We start from the raw sequence: 20638 nt of genomic DNA on the forward strand, positions 1-20638 counted from the left end.
TCAAACAGCAGCCAAGGACATGTTAACCTTTAATGGTACCGATGAAAGTGACAGGAGTGATAAAACAACTCTGATCAGAGTCGACGGTGAGGCTCCCGAAGCAGGTCAGATCATATGCACAGTATATGCAGGCACTATGTATAATACAGATCATTGAACACAGCATGTCGAGAGCATGACATCAAATCGAAACTTTCTTTTCTTTGAAAATATCACATTAACCTTAAAAAACATTAATATATCACAAACACCTTTTAATAGCAAAACTATTTTGCCACTATTTAAAACTAAAGCCTTAAAATGTCAGTTAAGCTACCATACCTGTTTTTTATTGTAGTCTTTTAGCGCTGACTCAAATCCTTCTTCCAGTCTTTTGAACACAAGTTCCATATCATTAGTCCACCAGATCTGTGATCCAGCGAGAGCAACTTGGGCAGGGAAATCGAGAATCCACTGTTCTCTGGGTCTGTCCTCGTACACGGACACAGCCTCGGATAGGTGACCCTTGACACATTCCTTCATGGACTCTTCGAGACGACTGAGCCATGCCTCAACCTAACGGGAAGTATTTTTTTTAACAAACGATTCAGCTGCTTTGTGATGTGTGATTGATAATTTACATTTGCTGATGATGAATATGATCTTACCGGCCCGCGACACAAACATTCAGTCTGGAATGGGACAAATTCCCTCTCTTTGCTATACATGCCCACAGCAACCTTAGGATTACTCAGCTGCTCGTTTTTGCTGAACTCAAGATCGGTCAAGTTGTCAAAAATCTTTGAGAGATGGACGGTCACCTACAAAAGACAGTCAGTCGTATTTGCGCATGATAAGACACATTAAGCACAGCAATTATTACACAGGCTAGACACTAAAATAAAATAAAAGGATTTGCATGTTTCAACTCTAAATGGGTGCTCAAACACTTTTTATTACAAGCTACATTTGCCCATTTAGACACACATTCACCCTTCAAGTTTTTTTTCTGTCATGCACACACTCTGATGGATGCATCAGGAGCAATTTGGGGTACAGTATCCTCCCCACAGAAACCTGAACATGTGAGGATCTGGAGACCAAAGCACAGACTTGATGGGCAAACAACTAATTTTGTTAAAAAAAATCCCTGCACAACAAACTCAAAAATAAACAACCTATCTTAGACCAAATGCATATGCATGCATAAGTACTATAAATGCACAGTGCGCTCAAGTGTTTTGAAAGTCCCTATTGGACAGGCCTACACCCCAGGGGACCTGTCCATAATGCCAACGCTGCCTTCTGATAATTGAATGATCTGCTCTATATCCTGAGCCACAGCTGCCCCAAAGAGGGGAAAGTTTACTGAATTTACTTCTCTGGGACGACTTCCTTTAGAGAGGATGTCCAACAAGTCTGCGGATGAAATAAAGTAGAATCGTGGAAATGCGAGTCTTTTTGTTTCCAGGTATTCAGTAAGAGCTTTTTCACATAATGCCAGCCTGTCGGAAAGATTGAATAGGATCAGTAAGCAGGAAACCTTTCAGCGTATAACACAAGTTTGATGAAAGCAGCATGAACCTTTTTTGTAGATCCTCTAACTTCTCCAGTAGATGAGGTTTGTTAGTGGCCTCAATTACATTTTTAATGATGGCACTGCCCAACATTAGCTCCTGAAAGAACAAAAATTCCCATTGTTACAAATGGTGACAACATAATTTGCAGCTCTGCACAAACTGTGTATACATGCAGACCTGAAATTCTGCATCTATTGCTTTGAATCTGTGTGTATCTGTAGGCAGTTGCTGGCAAATGTCATCAAAGCCTTTGAAAATGCTTTCAAGGTAGGCCCATGTCCTTTGGACCTCCATCCAGACCATCAACACAGAGTCGGCCACCGTCAACTGTTTTTGTAGTTCCACTACCTGGTGCAGGAAGTGATCTGTGTGCTTATTCTGAAAGACACTCTGGAGCTGAACCTTGGGAATAAGGGAAAAGAAGAATAAGCATAAAGGATGTGCTCTAATGTAAAATTAAAGTGCAGCAGATAGAATCAAACCTATCCTAAAGAAAAAACATATTTTCAGAATTGGACACCATTACACGTATCAGCTGCATTTGTAAACATCTTCTACCTCATCAGCATGCCAAGCCAAGTGAAATGGGGGAGGGGGGAGGGGAGGGGGGGCAGGGAAACTATTTAAACAAAGATGGAGGCACTAAAGTGTCAGGAATTCTAATTGCTGGCTGTAACCCCCTCAACGCATCTGGTGTACATGTTCAAAGAGCACCACGGTGCAACAATGCCCTGTGTTGTCCAGAAGCTATAAATCTTGGGACTCAATAGGGACCTTTCTGCTCTCAGCCATGCTATTAGACACTCAAATGGGGAAGGCACGTCTGTGATCTCATCTCTATTCAGCACTTAACTATCAGAGATTCTCACAGACAGCTGATCTTGAGAACAAGCTCTTGTTCTTTTGTAAAATAACTTACAGTAACTTAAGACATCTACCTGATGATCCTCAAGAGTTTCAATGAGTTGTTCATCACATTTAAGCAGTGGCACAGAGGTCTGGTAATGCTCTTCATATGAAAGCTCCATTGACATCCACGTCTGACTTATTTCTGTTACAACCTGAAATATAAACAGTGAATAGTGTTGATAGCAAATAGAAGTTTACCAATAAACTAACTTCACAAAAAGTGCTATTAGTACAGCTTGTCTTATTTATTTGTTTAGCACATCTCTTCAATGTGAAATTCTGTTTCTATAACTTCCAAGATGGGGTAGGGACTAATAAGTGTATACTTCTGCATACTCCTTTTCAAACAAAAGAATGGAATGATATTTTGTAATGATTGTGAAGGCACATGTTTGAAATAAAAATGAACTGAACTGAACTGAATTGAAAAGATGTCAACATGTTTGTGTTCATAGCTGAAGAAAAACCTTCTCTATAGCCATCTCTTTGACTGCCTTTTCCACTATGTTGCGGACTTCATCTTCAAACAAATGGAGCTGTAAAGCCAACAGGTCCTCCAAAGTGGTACTATCTGTCACAGTGAAATCCATCTATAAAAAAAATAGTAAAAAAGTGTAACATGTTTATTAAGCAAAGCAAAATATACAACGAGATCTCCTACAAAAAGGCCTCTGCTTTATGAATTTATGCACCTGTGTTGTTCTAATTAGCTGGACCCAGTGACGCTCTCGTATTGCCGGGTTCTGCAGTTGACTCACAGCCTGCAGTGACGTCAACAAGTTCTTTACATAAAGGTCTAATCCAGAATACACATCCCACAAGCGAGCTTCTTTGTCAAGCTTTTGTATGTCCTACACAAACAGAAGGTAGGTAAACATAATTAGTTATTAGGGGCATCTGTTACAAACAGCAATGGTGCGTGACAGCAAGACAGCAGGAGAGATGAGCTGGTGTGATGTAGCACTGTTGGTGACCTTACCTTGGCAAGCCTCCTCAATTCTGCATCCATCTGGTCCACGTTTATCTGCCTCCACTTGGTCATTGTCCAGTTTTCCACACTGCTCTGTATAGATAAAGACACATGGAGAAGGGTCAGTGGGTTAAGGCTATTTAATAGGAACATTTAGAGGCTACAGGGTATTCAAAGTCTCAAAGAGGACAGCCAGGTCAAGTCATTTATGTATTGGGGTACTGTGGTAGGGTGATGAGACCTAGAGTTGTTTTTTTGTTTTTGTTTTTTCAATTTCCCCATGAAAAAAATGACATTTAAAAATCACTGATAAAGCAACCTACTTGCACATATACAACAATGTCCCACAGTTCTTTGAGAATCGTAATCTCTCGTCTGCAGAGCTTGATGTCTCTGTAGTCAGAAATGGAAACATCAAGTAGGCTGGCAGACTCTTGCAGCTCTGCTACTTCTCTCTCCATATCCCGGATTGCTTTTTCTGACTAGAAAACAAATGGCAGTTGTCATCCAAAAAGGTCAAATAAAATGCTGTTTTGATCCGATAGTCAAGCAATGATTAAAAACCTACTTTCTCAAGACTACTGTAAGGATTTACTGCCTTGTAACTGAAGGGTGCCATTGCTCTGAACATGTCTCTGAACTGGGTTTGTTTCACCTGAAAAATATGTTCATGTTGCTTAACGTATGTTACAATAGTTTCTACACTGTACAATTTTAGTTTTCTCATATGATCACCTCAAAATCCATGCACCGTCTTCGTAAAACCATCACTTCTGCATTCTTCATGGGTGCCACCTCGTGCCTTACTCTTAGGGCCAGTTTTTTAGCCCCACTCCATTTCTCTGGAAGTTCCTGTCGACAAAACTACAGTTATCACTCGGAGCACGAAAGTACACATAATGAATACAGTAATCTGATTATTTGTGGATAAATTACTGTTTATGATCACATTGCTGTAGTTGGCTCACTCTTTTCCTACCTCCATTTGCCAGTAGATATGGTCTGGTATGGTCACACCATATTGTTCCAGGAGGAGCACTGTTTCTCTAAGAGGCTCAAACATCTTGTCTGTGGCATTCTGTCTGTCCTTTACAGCTAACAGATGACTCATCACTTCCACAAAGCCATGGTTGTCATCTTTAGCTATGGGTTGTCTTAGCCCTTCAACAGTAGCTTGGATAAACTTCTGCAGCTCATCAAGACTGAGTGGGAAAGGTTAGAGTAAGAACAACTGATCCTACAAATTTGTCAGAACTTAAAATCTATGCCAATAAAATTTACCTGTGGGTGACATTGGTCAAGAGATGCTCTTTGAAGAGCCAGCTCCACCTTTTTAGTGTGTTAAGAAGGCTGACTTTAAAGTGCTTGATGTCTACCCGAAACCATCCATCAAAAACTCCGAAGTCTTCAAAGTGGGAAATTTCATCATGCAGATCCTCATAATAATCGATCTATAAAATTAAAACCACAACAGGCATTGAAATTAAAAATAAAAAACAAAAACAAAACTTAAACTCCCGTGAATTGCAAGAATTTAGCCCAGAGTTTAAACATTTTTTACTTGTTCTTTGAAGTTATTAATTGTAGGAGGATTGTCACGGAGTGCATCTTCTGTACAGGCTTCCATCTCCTCTGATGTGAGTGCACGTCCATACAGGAGAAACTGCCTGAGAAACTCTGCCCTGTCATCTTGCCACAGATGAGTATAACAATCAAACTTTGTCTGGTAATTTATTGCTTTCTTCTGGACGTTCTCCACTCGCTCCATTATTTCCTGTCTCAGGTCCAGCAAGTCTAGCATGCCATCCATTACATCCTGTAAGAGTTATATTACATCAAACAAAACATCAGGAATAGCTACCATTTGTAGAAGAAAACACAATAATGAGTTTGGCAAGTTTAGTACACCAAGAAAATACATGTTTCCATTTTTCACATATTTTAAATTTAGCAATGTGCAATTATGACATTGTGAAATTAGACTGCAACTGATAACACCCTGGATGTAACAGTACTTCACTTATAACACAGCAACACTGTCTACCACTATTCTCCTTTTGACAGGGAGGCTGTACTCTTCGCTCTAGTAAGAACATATTTACGATGTAATCTGGGAACATTTTAGTACATATAAAAGTACAATGACAAATAATAACTAGCAAGTCATTCAAATTGTGCAATTCTAAAAGTGTGACTTTTGCAGTAAAAGCAGAGAAGACATCTCCTAGTTTTTGTCAGTGTATAAGAAACCTGTGCTAATTCAAACATAGGTCTCATACCTGATAGGTCTCCATGCTAAGATGAGCAGCCACTCTCCTGATATTCACTGAAGTCTTGAATACATCTGCAACCAGCCCCTCTATCAGTTCATAGAGACTATCTCCTGCATCTGTCTCCATTGAGGGACAGAAAGTCATCTTTGAGCTATTGAGGATTAGCTTCGCCTCAAACAGTGGAGTCTGGTTCAGGCCTGCCTCCATGTTTTCCACGAGGAAATGAAGAGAGCGACTGATGTAGCTGAAGAGCCCTTCAACAACCATGTCATCCAAATATTGCAGGTAACACTGCCACTCTTCTGAATCCGGATCAGCATGGAAAAGAACCATGTTCTCCTGAGTAGAAGTAGAATATTAGAATAATATTTAGCTTCTGCTTGTAATAATTTCTATTTCACATGATTTTTGAAGCTCTACTTGGGGGGATTTATGTATTCCACAACAACTGGAGTAATTTTATTTTAATAGCTTCTTAAGTGCTTAAATATGTTAATACTATTTATATCAAGAAAAAATACTTCCAGAATGTCAGAGGAAAGAGATGATTGTGATTATAATTAAAAGTTTTTAAGCTAAGAGCATTAGCAGCTCCATGTTGCATAAAAATTCATGTTAAACAATACAGGACATACACCAAAGAACTTAGATTTGGATCTATGATATCATATGCAAGTCATCTTCATAATGAAACTAATGTGATGTTTAATTAAGTTGCACATAAATTCGAGGTTTAAATAGAATGAACAAAAAGTAACTAAACAAGGTTTTAAACTGTCAGTGGACAGAACCAATAATGTGCTTTAATCTAATCAAGGGGAATGCTGTTTTTAACCATACCAACAGAAACATACATGTTTCAGTGCTTACTTGGGTATTCACACAAAATCTATAATGGCTCAGTTACTCTTCACAGATCCAGCCACACACACCTGCACCAGCCCATGTATATAGTCTCCATCATTCTTCATGGAGCTGTACTTCTTCCTGAAAGAGTCTCCTCTCTCGTCCAGTTGTATGAGTGAACCTTTTTTGTTGTCCTTTCTGCAAAACATGGCCTGTTTGCTCCATCTCTTCATCACAGACTGAATGGCATCACAGTTTTCCCTCACTCTATTAACTCGACAGACAAGGTCTTGTACAAGGTGTTTGGTGTTGCTGATGAAGCTCCAGCAGTCCTCGTCCTGCCACGTCAAGCTGGTCTCTGCTCTCAACAGCTGCAGGTCTACTGACTCCAGCTCAGCTCTGATGAGAGGGAGTTCCACCTCTAACACTGTCTGCTTAAGCTTGTTGTACCACTGTACTAACAGCTGCAAACCGTTCACATACTGAAAAATACAAATGTGAGCAAATGATACATACATTTAGGGCCAATAAATAAAAAAAATAAAAAAAAAAAACAAAACTGCTGTTTAACTTTGATGGGTGACCTTGTGTGGCCCAGTTCTAAAATGATTTTTCAAACCTTTGTGAACATTTCACGCTTCTCAAAAACAGCCAGTGCATCTGGAGGTATGTTGATCTCACTCACAGTCTGAAAATACTTCACATCCTTTAAGGCCTCAGTCAGCTGAGAAGTAAAAGAAATTACCGATTAAATTAATTGAATTCATTTAAATGTAATTCTATAAGGACTGTAGCATTTTTATGTATATATGCCTTTATGTATCTCCTCCTTAATGAGTGGACCGATCTGAAGAAAACCTTGCACGAACATCATCACACATACAGCTTAAGGGTCATCAAAATTGATATTCACAACAAAATTTTGTTTGACCACTAAATACATAAAGTATTATTTAAAATGCACCCCAGGCCTGGCAGAAACTGCCAGTAATGCAGGTAGTAACTAGTAATAGCTTGTAATAATAATAAAAATTCAGATTCATTTATTTTACACACAAAAGTCAAAGGCATCAGTAAGTGGCATTTTAGCTGAAAACATCCAGAAATAAGGTACTGCAGAGGGGCAGCAGCACTAAAAGCCTTGTCAGTTCAGTTCAAATCAATTTTATTTACTCAGCGCCAAATAGCAACAAGACTCGTTTCAAGACGTTTTATATTGTAAGGTAGACCCAACAATAACACAACAGAGAGAAACCCAACAGTCATATGACCCCCTATGAGCAAGTGCTCTGGCGACAGTGGGAAGGAAAAGCTCCCTTTTAACAGGAAGAAACCTCCAACAGAATCAGGCTCAGGGAGGGGCGTACATATGGTTGGGGTGAGGGAGGAAGACAGGACAAAACACTTCCTGTGGAAGAGACCCAGAGATTAATAAGGTATAATGATTCAATGCGTGTATAAACACAGGAAGGTGCTTGAAGAAGAAATACTCAGTGCATCATGGGAATTCCCAAGCAGCCTACAACTACTGCAGCATAACTAAGGGAGGATTCAGGGTCACCTCATCCAGCCCAAACTATATGCTTTGGCAAAAAGAAGAGTTTTAAGTCTAATCTTAAAAGTAGAGGGAGTGTCTGTCTGCCAAATCCAAACCTAGAAGCTGATTCCACAGAAGAGATGCCTGAAAATTGAAGGCTCTCACTCCCATTTTACTTTTAAATACATGTAAGCCTACAGAACTCCATAATTAACCTTAGTGAAGAGGGCACTCCATTTACATGGACAAACTGGAGTGTATTAGATAGATATGATTCTGATTAACACAGCTGGGTCAAGAGATGGCTTTTTAAGTAACGGTTGAACTACTGCCAGCTTGAAGGCCTGTGGTACATAGCCAATTATTATAGATAGGTTGATCATATTTAAGATTGAAGCACAACATCATGGTAAGAATTCTTTGAGCAGTCTTGTAGGAATGAGGTCTAAAAGACACGTTGATGGTTTGGAGGAAGTAATTACTGAAGTTAACTCAGAAAGATCAATTGGAGTAAAAGATACTAAATAAATGTAGATAATGTTACATCTGTGAGATGATTTTGAGTAAGTTTTAAAATTTTATTTGTGAAGAAATTCAAGGAATCATTACTAGTTAATGTTAACAGAGCTCTGACTTTTTGTCAGCCAGACTACAGTGCAATCAATGATGAATAGTAAGATGTTCCAGAGGGCTTTTTTTTAGGCTAAATGATGATCTTCTAAATTTGTGATACACCATTTCCTCTCCAGCTTACACGGTGCATTAATGCATTTGAGAATTATATTCCATTTTCACAGGAGCTACAGCATTCAGAGCCATACATATTGAAGAAGTAAAATTATTAACAAGACCTCTGTTGGAGTAACATTCAGGAGTAAAAGTCAGTGAATTATATAATTAAACCTAGTTACAGCACTTTCAGAAAGACATCTACTGTGTTGAAATCTATTCCTCACTGCTGTGTAATCAATTATTGTAAATGTACATGTTATTAGAAAATGATCAGACAAGAGAGGGCTTTCAGAAAACACTTGTGCTTACTTAAATGTTCAGTTTCTATGCCACATGTTAGAACATGTTAGAACAAAAAAAAAAAACACATGTTAGAGTGTGATTAAAGTGGTGAGTGGGTTGTCTAATAGCACACCCACCTCCACGTCCAGAAGAGTGAGGCTTCTATATCTACAAAAGCCTGGTCATGTCTAACTTGAACAAAAAAAAAAAAATCTATATTCCTGTCCTTGATTATGTATAAGTAATACTCTGCTACTGATAAAGCAGGTATGCGAAAGCATAAACATTGATATGCTGTGAGTAGGTAATGGGTACTGGTGCAGAATTAATAGTACTATTAACACCAGGTTGCCAGGGCAACAGTGTTTGTTGTGATGGTGTTGGCACCTATCAGGGAAAACTTTGTATCAATTTACAGAAAAAAAATTAAGGAATAAAATAACTAAATATGGAAATGTGCTCCTTCCACTGCAACGCTGCTACTATTTTTGTACTTTGCAAACGGTGTCAGCAGTATGATTAAAAGTTTGAGGTAAGGAATAATGATTCTTGGATCATTTGAATTGTATTCTTTGAGAAGTTTTTAGGGATCTTGAGGGTGCCTTAACAGTGGGCCACTGCATGCTCTCAGTCAAAGAGTAAGTTGAGCATTGAAAGATGTACACTTTCATATTTCCATGATATTGGTTACCTTTGGATTAAAGTTGACTGAAATCAGGCCAGAAGGGGTATTTCTGGAGATAAGTGGCTGGTTCAGGTTAATCAGGCACGTCTGTTCTAAGCCACAGCACCAGTCAGAGTAAATGTCCTTCTCAAACTGGTCTAGTAGATTCAAGATCTCTGTGTACATGCTGTACTCGGTAACCATGTCTACTCCTTCTTCAGGCCTAGAAATATGAAAAATAAATTTCTTTCTGTTCAATAATATAATCAATAAAGACAAGAAGTGTAACTTATGCTTAGAACATATTCTAATTTTTGTTTTTACTGACTTGCCAAAAAGCAATCTGAATTTTTCCCACGGTCTTTGAATGCGTTCTCTGAGCATTTTTGCCCACTTGAAAGCTCCAGATGTGTGTGCCATATTCTTCACCAGACTAGTTTCCATCTGTAAACACAGTGATATTATAGGAAAAAAAATCAAATTAACAATATCTATTGTGCAGTGAATGCATACTGCTAGTATCCAGTTTTAGCTTGGAGTACCTGATTAAGCTGTAATTTCAATAGATGTTTACACGTCTCCAGCTCTTCTCTGAAATGTTGCTGTAGCAGAAGGAAGTTGGGACCAAATATCTGTCTAATCTGTCTTTTCTCCAGGAAGGGACCAGCAATAGTTAGCATCTACGGGCCGAAACACTCTGAGTCGTTGTTGTTCACCATTCACTTGGTAAATAATGCATTACCACACTAGCATGCAGTCTTACTTACTTTCATTGCTGATTCGAGGCCTGAACAATCCTTGAAAACCAAACACAGAAAGCGAGCAAGGCGGCATTCAATGTCCGCAATCTTAATCTTGAAATTCTTATACTCACTTTCAAAGCCCTAATGAGAGAAACAACAGTTCAGCGGTATTTAATGATGAACACTAGTGCAGACATGTGTATTATAATAATATTAAAATAATCCTTATGATTATTATTATAAATCCCAAAAAAATCTTTATTAATAGTATCACCTGAGAGTTCAAGTCAAGCGGGCAGTTTTTACTGTGGATCAGTGCTTGGCAGAGGTCACTGAACTCTTTGTGCATCTTAGCAGCATGCTCACTGTAGAGTTTCCCTTTAGTTCCACCAAATTGCAACTTTTCCATTCTCTTATAGTGTAGCATGATTTCAAAGAATTCCTGTCAGGAAAAAAAATGATCAGGAAACAAAATCACGCACAACATTACTATGACAACCAATAAAGCAAAAATATTATCTCACCTCAAGCTGTTGCATACGATTAAAGAACTGGTTGAAACGTGAGAAAATCATAGCAACTGGAAAATCCCAGGGTGCATGTTTCACTTGGCTGGCAAGTCTTTCCCTCTGGGTCTGGTAACTGTCTTTGAAACACCTACAAACCTTTATGACTCTCTTTACCATTTGTAGACTTTCCTCTGGATCCTCTCTGAGAAGCAGATCTGCAGAGAGGTATGTAGAAGCCTACAGGGAATAAGTTTTTGTATCTGTGAATTTGTTCATGCTAGCAGCTAACAGTCAGAGTAACGTCAGCTGTCAGTAGTAGCTTGCTCTTTCTCTGGACCCCCCTATGTACATCTATAAATACAGGTATTTCAAATGAGAACGTATACCTGTTCAATGAGCAGATTACAGAGTTCCTGCAGTAATACCACGATGCGTGCTGGTCTTTGGTAAGACCGGCAGTTAGTCCAAATGAGGTAAAGCGTGTGAAAAAGTGCCGGCATGTATGTTTCCATGAGTAGAAGCTCTCCGTTTTCCAAATGAGACAGCTGTGCATGTAGTGGCTGTAGATGGAGGTCAATGTCCTTGGCTTCTCGCAGAGCTTTATTTTTTGAGGACAAAAAATATATATCATAATCATATGTTAACCTCTAACTGTATAACAGAGATGGAGGTGATCTTATGCTGTACAAGGCAGACACTACCCATTGTCTTTAAAAAAGTGACACGGTAATCTTACCATCACACACTTTTCCAATTAGCATCTTGATTGCTGGATGATAGCTGCTATCCATTGTCTCTAACATCTTTACCATCATTTGAATAACTGGACTCTGAAGCTACAGCAAGATACAACTTTAGCAAATAGTGACGTAGAAGGAGATGAAAAGATATTAAAACATGTTTTGGTGAATACCAATGTGGTTAGGAAGTATACCTGATGATAAATGCTCTCTATGTTGTTCTTCCTGGATGCCCAATACTTTAGTTCTGCACTGGGCCCTGGATTACAGCCTGTTATTAGTTTGTCTGATGAATCCTCCTTTAAAATTTTCTGGATCAGATTTATCCAGTTGATGACCTGGGTCTCTATGGTATGGGCTACTGCCCTGTCATAGTTTTCATGCCTGAAGGAGGAAAATAGAAGGTGAGTGCTTTACTTAAAATATATAGTGTCAAAGATTACACTGTATGCTTGGTTGTTTTCTTACTTTTCAAAGATGCCGTGTGACTTTTCCATCCAGTCAGCTGCTATTGGAATAGGGAGGACAGTTTTCCCCATAACCCGTCCCTGCACGACTGAGGTCTGACTGCACATGATTTCCACATGTCGAAGGATGTCTTCAGATATCAGAAGTGGCCAAGTCTGATGGTTTTTGTTGTCGGACAGCAGTGGAACACATATCTTGCGAAGACAAAAACATAACCAATTCACCCAGAACCCACACAGGCAGGTTAGAAATGGAAAGAAAAGCTTATTTATGGCTTGTGTGTATGAAAATGGGTGGCACAGTCACCTGCTTAACTGCACATGACAGCTGCAGGAGAACTGGTGGAGTCAAAAGGCCAAAGAGCAGCAGTTCCCTGCAGTTTTCAGAGGTGACTGGAACAACTCTCTTCTTGAGAATATAGATTTGTTCATTTTTCGCATCTGGTGGAACCTGCGTTTGAAATAATGTGAGATTTTGCAAGACTTTTAAATATGTCATGATAAAACGATTTATTTGTTTCATTTTAAAAGATCTTTGCTAGTTGATGAGTCCATAATAAATACTCTAAGACAGTATTATACTGAATGTACTTTGGCACTGCATTTTCAAAGCAGACATTTTACCTGTGTAGTAGGAAAATTGCAGGTGAAATCAATCATTTTAATGAAGAAGTGCCCCAGTAACAGCAAACCAACATACATAAAAAGAAGAATCTCCCCTAAGTGAAAATTGCCATCATTATACCTGCGAGTTTCCTGCTATGACATGTCAAAATGTCTGCTGTAAGAACACACGCAGCAGACTCTGCAACATCTGTAACAGACATACCTCATTAGAAGCAGCCAGACAGCCCTTTTTAGAGGAAGAGAAAAATATAAGCGACTGCTTTTCAAAGAAGTTCTTCAGAGGGGCTTGAAACTCTTCGTTGACAGCATTTCTTTGCCATGTCTGGCTGTGCACCCGCAGTAGCCCGCAAACTTTTTCCTCGACAAACTTAACTCTGTGGTCCTCAAGAAAAGACGGAATATTTTTTTCCTCGTCCATGACTACTTTGCCAAGATGGCATGCTTTAGCTCCGCACTACGTTCGAAAAAATCAACTTACTTGCAGCAGTTATACATTATCCATTAAATTCGCTCATGGATAGTGTTAACTTCGCTTTATGTGCTTTTCTAAGAGCGCTGCATAGTAGGGCGGTTCAGCGTTCCGTTGCTTAGCAACGACCTTCAATCACTGCCGGATACGTAAGTGTCAGCCGGCTAGCTTCAGTAAAGACCGGGCCCTATTTTAGCTTGTTTAAAATGACTGGAGGGGTAATGATTACTGAAAAGGCCCTATAATGTCGATATAATTCCAGACTATCTGTAATTTGTATTCCACACCAATCCATGGTGGCTTGAACAGTTTGTACCCTGTTTTGGTGTTTTTATTGTTTTTATACTGTGAGCCTGATATCCAGGAGTGAATGTTAATTACCTGGTTTTCCCCTTTATCAACGATACCTTTCATGTTAGAATGTGATCTAAACCACTTCCAGCTGTCTTGTTTACTCTTCTATCACTATTTGTAGTCAGCAAAGAGTCAGAGCCATTTTTGCTATAACTACTGGACTATTATTGCAACCATTTGTCCAGTAAACATACTCCAGGCAATTCTTTATTTAAGCTCTAATTTTTGAATTTTGTTCCAATTAGTTGAGCTCAACACACTTCCTACCCTCTGGGTTTAGCCTTAAATGAGACGTTTGCCTAAATATTATTGCATTTATGTCTGGCATGGTCTATTAATACTCACTTTACTCATCATTACTCTATACAATGTGCAGCATTCCAAAGATTCTTGGCTTAAATAAACATTCAAATCTGATAGGCCCAGAAAGATAATGTGCACTCATTACTTTACAGAGTAGGCTCACACAGGCCACTTTTTTAGGTACACCAGTTCAGCTGATCACTAACTCAACCAAATATCTAATCAGTCTATGGCAGCAGCTCAGTGCATGCATGTTGACATTATCAAGATGACCTGCTGAAGTTCAAGCATCAGACTGGGGAAGAAAGATGATCTAATCGTTCATTAACCTGGTCTGAGTATTTCAGAAACTGTGATTCTACTGGGATTTACCCTTGCAACCATCTCTGGGGTATACAGAGAACAGTCCAAAAGAGAGAAATATCCAGTGAGTCACAGTTCTCTGCCTTGTTGGTGTCAGAGTTCAGAAGAGAGTTGCCAGAAAGCTTTGGGCTGAAAAATTCCACAATAGAAGATTGAAAAAGAATGTTGCCTGCTCTGGTAAATCTTTTCTAATAACTGCAGCAACATTTGGATGATACAATCAAAAAATAAACATAAACAACATGGAAGCATGGATCCATCCTGCCTATTATCAACCATTCAGACTGTTGCAGCACATTTTCTTGGCTCACTTTGGGCCTGTTAGTACCAACTAAGCATTGTTTAATACACAGCTGACCAGGGTATTGTTGCTTCCAGAAGGATAACACACCATGTTGCAAAGCTTAAATCATCTCAAACTTTTTTCACAACCAGATCTCAGTCCAACAGAGCAGCTTTGGGATGTAGAAGATTCACATCATGGAGGTGCAGGCGACCAATCTGCAGCAACTATCATGTGTGATGATGTATTACATCAATATGGACCAAAATCTATGAAAATGTTTCCAGCACCTTGTTGAAACTATGCCATGCAGAGAAGCAGTTCTGAAGACAAAAAAAGGGATTCGACACACTCGGCACTAACAAGGTGTGCTTAAAAAAGCAACCAGTGAATACATGTGTTTCACCCACAGACTGATACGGACACTCACAAGTGACTTTACAACACCGTATTTCAGGGCAGCCTAGGGGTCTGACTGCTTTGATATAACTAAATAAATGACATGCAAATTGTAATGTCTGGGGTGCCTGGGAAACTAAATTAACTGAGTGGTATATATTTGTATGTGTGTATGTGTATATGACTTCTTTCTGTGAGTGAAGTTGTTTTCTTATTTTTCTCACTATAAGAGAAGGTTCCTTGGGAAAAGGAAGAGGAGAGTGAGACAAACTCCTCAGATATGCAGGTGGCACTACCATTTTGGACCTCATCACTAACAATGACAAGACCACCTACGGGAAGGGGATTGCCTGTTGCTATGGTGATAATAACAAGTTTGAAAGCAATGTATTCAAGCAGTTAAGATGGAGATGGCTTCTGATGTAATCCACACACTCATTTTACTCTGAAATCCAGCACAGATGTTAACGTGGTTGACAACATGAGTCATTCACTTTGCCAAGGAATCAGAAACCCTATTAGCCTAAAGTGGACCAGGACCATAAAACCTTCATCACAATCATCACAGCTAGAGGGAGAGAAAGGCAAACATCTTGGAACCCTTTCCAAGTACAATTACAGCACTGTATAAATGATTGCTTCAACACCAACAACATAGCTTTGTTGTCAATGTAAAAGCAGATAAGAAATTTTTAGTTTTACATTCTGTTAATGGTTTCTGATCCAGGAGGTGCTCAGTACAGACTGTGTCACTTTTACCCTCTAAAAAACCAAAAATGATTTCTTATAAAAAACAGTGATGTTCAAACCTGGCACCGTACCTGCTACCTCAATAATTTTCTTGCCAAGGCTTGTTACACTGCTGGGCTAGCCTTCCAAAAATTTCTATGGAGTTGTTGAGTCTGCCACCACAAAGGTGCAAGCTGACTGTTTATGCAACTATTCATCAACCTTATTATAGTTAACTAAGCTAATAAAGAATGTGACGAAACCTTTAGTTAAAATGTTAAATAAAAACCAGACTTAAAAATAACCAAACAAACAAAACTAAAACAATTTTGTGAACATGAAAAGCTAAAACAAAAGAAAAAAATAGAGACTAAAAACTTTTAGTTTTAGTATTTGTAAGTTTGGTTAAAAAAAAAATATTTATGAACGTGAAAAACGTGTTTATGGAGACGTTGGATGTCTGCAACAGTGTGAGTCAACTGCTTTCAAGAAGTTATGTGTTTTTATCATAATACTTACACTGATTTTATACTGACAAATGCTCTCCATGCAAAAATAAAATATAATATTAAAATAATAATCAAAAAGGGGAAAAAACTAGCACTGAAACTAAATACTTTCATACAATAAAAACTAAAGTGAATTCAAAACAAAAAGTCAAAATAAATTAAAATGATAGAAAATAATTAGAAAACGCAAAACTATAATAACTCTACTATTTTGAATTATTTAAATCGTGAATGTTAAAACTATGTATTTGTAATTTTCTATACTCTATATGTGCATTTTCTCATCTGTACTCTAAAATAGGACAAGGACTATTTGTAGTGTGAAGCATCTTATCAATGATTGACGGTGTCGAGAGTTTTGTTGACGACGCTGCATTGATTTCTAAGATAAATCATAAAATGGCCCTTCATCAGAACAGTCTGGTCAATCTGGGAAGCACTAGTGACAAAGCAAATGTTATGTCTGAGTCTAAAATCAGTTCAGATAGCTGTCTCTGTGCTGAAACACAACTTGCATTATGTACAACTTCTTTACATCCATCCATCCATTTTCTTCTGTTGAGTCATGGTCGCAACAGAATTAAAGCCTATCCCACCAACACATCATTCATCTCTATAAAAATGTTATCTTGTTGCTGTTTGTGTACATGTCATTGTCTCATTGCATAACCTTGCCTCTCCTTATCTGTGCTGGACTAATCACGGACTTGTGCCTTGACATTCCCCAGTAGGCAATTTTAATTAACTTAGTTATTGCAGGGCATTCAGGTTTTCTACACCATATTATGTCTCCTCCACCGCCATGCTTCATAGCTGAGGTTGGGTTTAGGAGCTGCATCTTTTCTCCTCTAATTATAGCATTGTGTATTTTTGCCAGAAAGCTCAGTTTTTGTCTTGTTTGTCTACAGAACACTGAATTAGGCAAGCTTTCTTGTAATTTCTTAAGTCAGGCTTGTCCAAAGTCTAGCCCGGGGGCTTTATACGGCCTCTCACTCCTACCTTAAAATGCATTATTACTTTTTTGGCCCCTGGTTGATTTTCCATCGACAAATATGGCACTCTTGTAAAAAACAAAAAAATTATTAAAAAAAAAAAAACAGTCTGGACACCCCTCCTTTAAGTAGTCTTCAGGAATAGTTCTCCAGGCTTCTTGAAGGACATTCAAAGCTCTTCTTTGGCTGTTGGCTGCCTTTTGTTCTGTTTTCTCTTAAGATGATCTCACACTCCTTTAATGTTAATGTCTGGGCTCTGGTATGCTTTTACTGTGTATTGATAATGACTTGAATGATTTTCCACATCCATCTCTCAGGTCTTGTCCAGTCTTGGGTTTTTTCCTATTTTTTAAGGATATGACTTTCAGATACTGTCGCAGATAGCTTTTTAGGCCTATCATTTCTTCTTCTTCTTAAAGACACACAGTGCTGAGATATGCCAAGTTCTTTTTACTAATGGAACTTTGAGAATCACCTCTTTGGTCAGAAATACTATTTTGCACCAGTCAAACTGTGTTATCTTTGGCATTTTGCCTAGATTTGTTTAAAGTAAGGGAAACAAATGATGTGTTTTTAGAACAGATTGACATTAAAAATGCTCAAAGATACAATTTAAAAAAAAAAAAAATTTCCTCCAAATTGTCTATGTATAGAAACAACAATGTTTCAGCCTTTGAGCTAGATTCCTTTTTCCCCTTGAATGGTTCATAGGTCAGATACAAGGACTTGGCTGAAAATGATTGAAAAAGCACCAAAGAGAAACTTTGAAAGACCTTGAGAAAGCCTGGAGAACTTTTCAATTAAGACTACTTGAAAAATTACAGTCTGGCTCCTTGGAAGCAAAATATTTTAAAATGAGTGGTGGCTCAAGACTCTTGCACAGGACTTTATTCATAAATTGATGGATGGTACAGCTACAGTTTTGTTTTCTTAGTTTGAATATTTAAATCCAAATGAACACTGGGAGTAAGAAAAATACATGTAGCAATGATTCACTTATTATTTCCAGTTTGAACTGTGAGTTATTTCTCAATATGTCTCACGAAGACACAAAAAATACAACTGTGTTTCACTAATTTAGTCAGACTGTGTTTGTTTCTTAGATGATGATAAAACCATGTTTTATTAGCAATGAAGTTGGCAATCCTGGTAATTCCAGGGTTCACAGTTTCTTCCAAGTGTAAATAACAGTGCATTACAGGCTGAGTTATCCTTGCAAAGGTTCACTCAGCAACCACACATGTTGTTTCTTATTATGATAAAGAGAAGGTTATGTCTTTGTGAAGGAAATTACTTCTTTTCTCTTACGTCTTTTCTGGCAATCAATTAGGTTTCCATACCACTGCTATAACACTGAAAAATATCTCTAGAACTAGTAATGGCTATATTTTTGTAGGAATTTTATCAATGGATAAACTTTATTGTTTTTGTTAATCATACGTATTTTAATTTCATTCATCCTTACATTAGTTATGATATAAATTAATTTGCCAGTAAGTCACAGAAAGGAAGAAAAGAATCTGGATGAAAAGTACATTTGTATGTGTCGCAAAAAATTTACACATTTCTTAATGCGTTCAAAGTGCAGTCAATTTAGTTTCCAAAAGTGCATTTTTCTTTTCAAAGGAGATGCAATTGGTAAAAAAAAAACAAAAAAAACAGCAACCTTAGACTGCCATAAAAATATTGATAAAGTGTTTTTAAGATTCAAAGTACTGCTTTCCTTTCATGTAATTGTGGATGTTTATATGAGTTCACGGTTTTATTTAACATACTGATGTGCTTAAATTATGCTGTAAGATAAATTATGTTGTAAGAAACTGGAATTCTATATAATAGTAGATACATGCCGACCCCAATTTTGATCGTCCACACAACAAGATCGCCCTCTACAGGGCCGGGTTAATCGTGAGCTATGCCACCACAGTGTATGACTACTTACAGCAGTACTACAGCTGGAGTCCTCTTTTTTTTAAAAAGTATTATATCATAGATTTAAAAGGGCATCATAATATGAACATCACACGGATGGCCTGACCTTTTCATGAGCTGACACACAAAGCACGAAATATTTACTCCTCTCATATTTTACTCCTGCTTCTGAAATATAAAAATGAATTGCACTGATTGTGCGAGATAAGTCAGAAATTACGTAGTTGTTAACATAGGTGTGAGAAAGATGTTTGTAAAACAGTAGTTTTACAAAGTGAGAGATGTGTTTGTAAGTGTGCGCTCTGGTACCGTCAGTGGCGTCCTGTAGAGGGCACTGGCTTTTCTCTTTTGACGAATCTTCGTACAGATCCAAGAGACCCATGCAGACAGTGCAGCAAAAACAGTTTAAGGCAGTTTGTCAGCTTAAACGTTTATTTGAGATAGATAGATAGATAGATAGATAGATAGATAGATAGATAGATAGATAGATAGATAGATAGAATTTTCTTTTTTCCTTTTTTTCTCCCATTTTGTTATTTTTGACCTAAAAGACAAAAAAAATCCGTTTTGCAACCCATATTTAAAAACACAGACACGTGGTGACCTCCCGTCCACATAGTAATTGATCGCATTGACTAAATAATAATATCTCGTCAGTCACCCCGTCATAAGTTATTGCTCCACCTGTCTACCTACAGACATGACAAACCAGTTTCGATGTGTTGGTGGCAAATAATAGCCTACATGTGGGGGGATTTTGCCCTTTAGTGAATTAACGCCTAATGCATGTTAAAAACCGGGACTGCTGTGCGCGCAACCTGTAAGTGGGATCTCTGCTGGCAGTTCACGCTAAATCTTGCAAAATAAACTCTTCGTGTGTTACGTAAGCCCCCGGAATGAACAAATTTGTTAGCCCACACCCGAGGGCATCTGGTGATGGATACGTTGTCCCGGGGGGGACTGGGGAAGCCGGTGGCCTACAACAGCCGTTTATCTTGAAAGGCTCGTTTTAAGTGTCCCTCAGCTGGGAAACAAAAGCTTTAAGGGCAGCCATTACCTTACAATAGTTGTAGAATCACCATTGTTCAGTTAGGTTCACACACATACCTATTAGAGCATATGCTTAGGCTTGGGTTTAAAACCAAGTGGTTTAAGTAGCTTACATGGTTGAAATAAACTAAAAATCCAAAGTTGATAAAGCCAAACTAAGACCCCAGGTTTATTTGATCTAGCTGGCCCAGCTGTTTAATAAATTGGTTTAGCAATGAATGTCACTTTTTGATGTTTGTATGCCTATGCTTGTGTCAGTTGTATGTGGTATGGGGTGGAGCTGGGTGTAAGCAGTTAGGTAGGACTCCCCCAGCATGGTCAGGCCACTTGTGTCTGAGGGGCTGGCTTATCCCACTTAATCAGCATCCTGAGAGACTGGCACTGCCCCCATAGCCAT

The 20638-nt window shown here is 38.4% G+C and overlaps 1 protein-coding gene across 2 annotated transcripts in view; it reads right to left on the reverse strand.

Moving 5' to 3' along the window:
- Nucleotides 1–13430, reverse strand: part of si:dkey-233k19.3 (dynein axonemal heavy chain 11) — a 39202-nt gene extending 25772 nt beyond the window's left edge. Inside the window, exons 1-30 of one of the 2 annotated variants that reach the window (XM_087848144.1) lie at nucleotides 13061–13430; nucleotides 12539–12682; nucleotides 12233–12426; nucleotides 11959–12148; nucleotides 11761–11860; nucleotides 11411–11622; nucleotides 11040–11261; nucleotides 10790–10957; nucleotides 10540–10656; nucleotides 10315–10452; nucleotides 10101–10216; nucleotides 9800–9995; nucleotides 7177–7281; nucleotides 6644–7039; nucleotides 5718–6050; nucleotides 5000–5254; nucleotides 4720–4889; nucleotides 4418–4640; nucleotides 4174–4290; nucleotides 4007–4093; nucleotides 3762–3920; nucleotides 3448–3531; nucleotides 3161–3319; nucleotides 2936–3058; nucleotides 2498–2620; nucleotides 1737–1961; nucleotides 1564–1655; nucleotides 1358–1484; nucleotides 648–800; nucleotides 322–555 (exon numbers count right to left, since the gene is read on the reverse strand). In XM_087848144.1, the coding sequence (XP_087704270.1) occupies nucleotides 322–555; nucleotides 648–800; nucleotides 1358–1484; nucleotides 1564–1655; nucleotides 1737–1961; nucleotides 2498–2620; nucleotides 2936–3058; nucleotides 3161–3319; nucleotides 3448–3531; nucleotides 3762–3920; nucleotides 4007–4093; nucleotides 4174–4290; nucleotides 4418–4640; nucleotides 4720–4889; nucleotides 5000–5254; nucleotides 5718–6050; nucleotides 6644–7039; nucleotides 7177–7281; nucleotides 9800–9995; nucleotides 10101–10216; nucleotides 10315–10452; nucleotides 10540–10656; nucleotides 10790–10957; nucleotides 11040–11261; nucleotides 11411–11622; nucleotides 11761–11860; nucleotides 11959–12148; nucleotides 12233–12426; nucleotides 12539–12682; nucleotides 13061–13276 (5178 nt within the window). In that variant the 5' untranslated portion in view covers nucleotides 13277–13430. Of the gene's footprint in view, nucleotides 1–321; nucleotides 556–647; nucleotides 801–1357; nucleotides 1485–1563; nucleotides 1656–1736; nucleotides 1962–2497; nucleotides 2621–2935; nucleotides 3059–3160; nucleotides 3320–3447; nucleotides 3532–3761; nucleotides 3921–4006; nucleotides 4094–4173; nucleotides 4291–4417; nucleotides 4641–4719; nucleotides 4890–4999; nucleotides 5255–5717; nucleotides 6051–6643; nucleotides 7040–7176; nucleotides 7282–9799; nucleotides 9996–10100; nucleotides 10217–10314; nucleotides 10453–10539; nucleotides 10657–10789; nucleotides 10958–11039; nucleotides 11262–11410; nucleotides 11623–11760; nucleotides 11861–11958; nucleotides 12149–12232; nucleotides 12427–12538; nucleotides 12683–13060 lie in introns of those variants that run through there. The other variant, XM_087848143.1, reaches the window with a different exon arrangement.
- Between the last annotated feature and the right edge of the window lie 7208 nt (nucleotides 13431–20638).

Source organism: Neolamprologus brichardi, chromosome 11 (assembly GCF_056152115.1).
Source record: "Neolamprologus brichardi isolate AB-2024 chromosome 11, ASM5615211v1, whole genome shotgun sequence".
Taxonomy (NCBI): Eukaryota; Metazoa; Chordata; class Actinopteri; order Cichliformes; family Cichlidae; genus Neolamprologus; species Neolamprologus brichardi.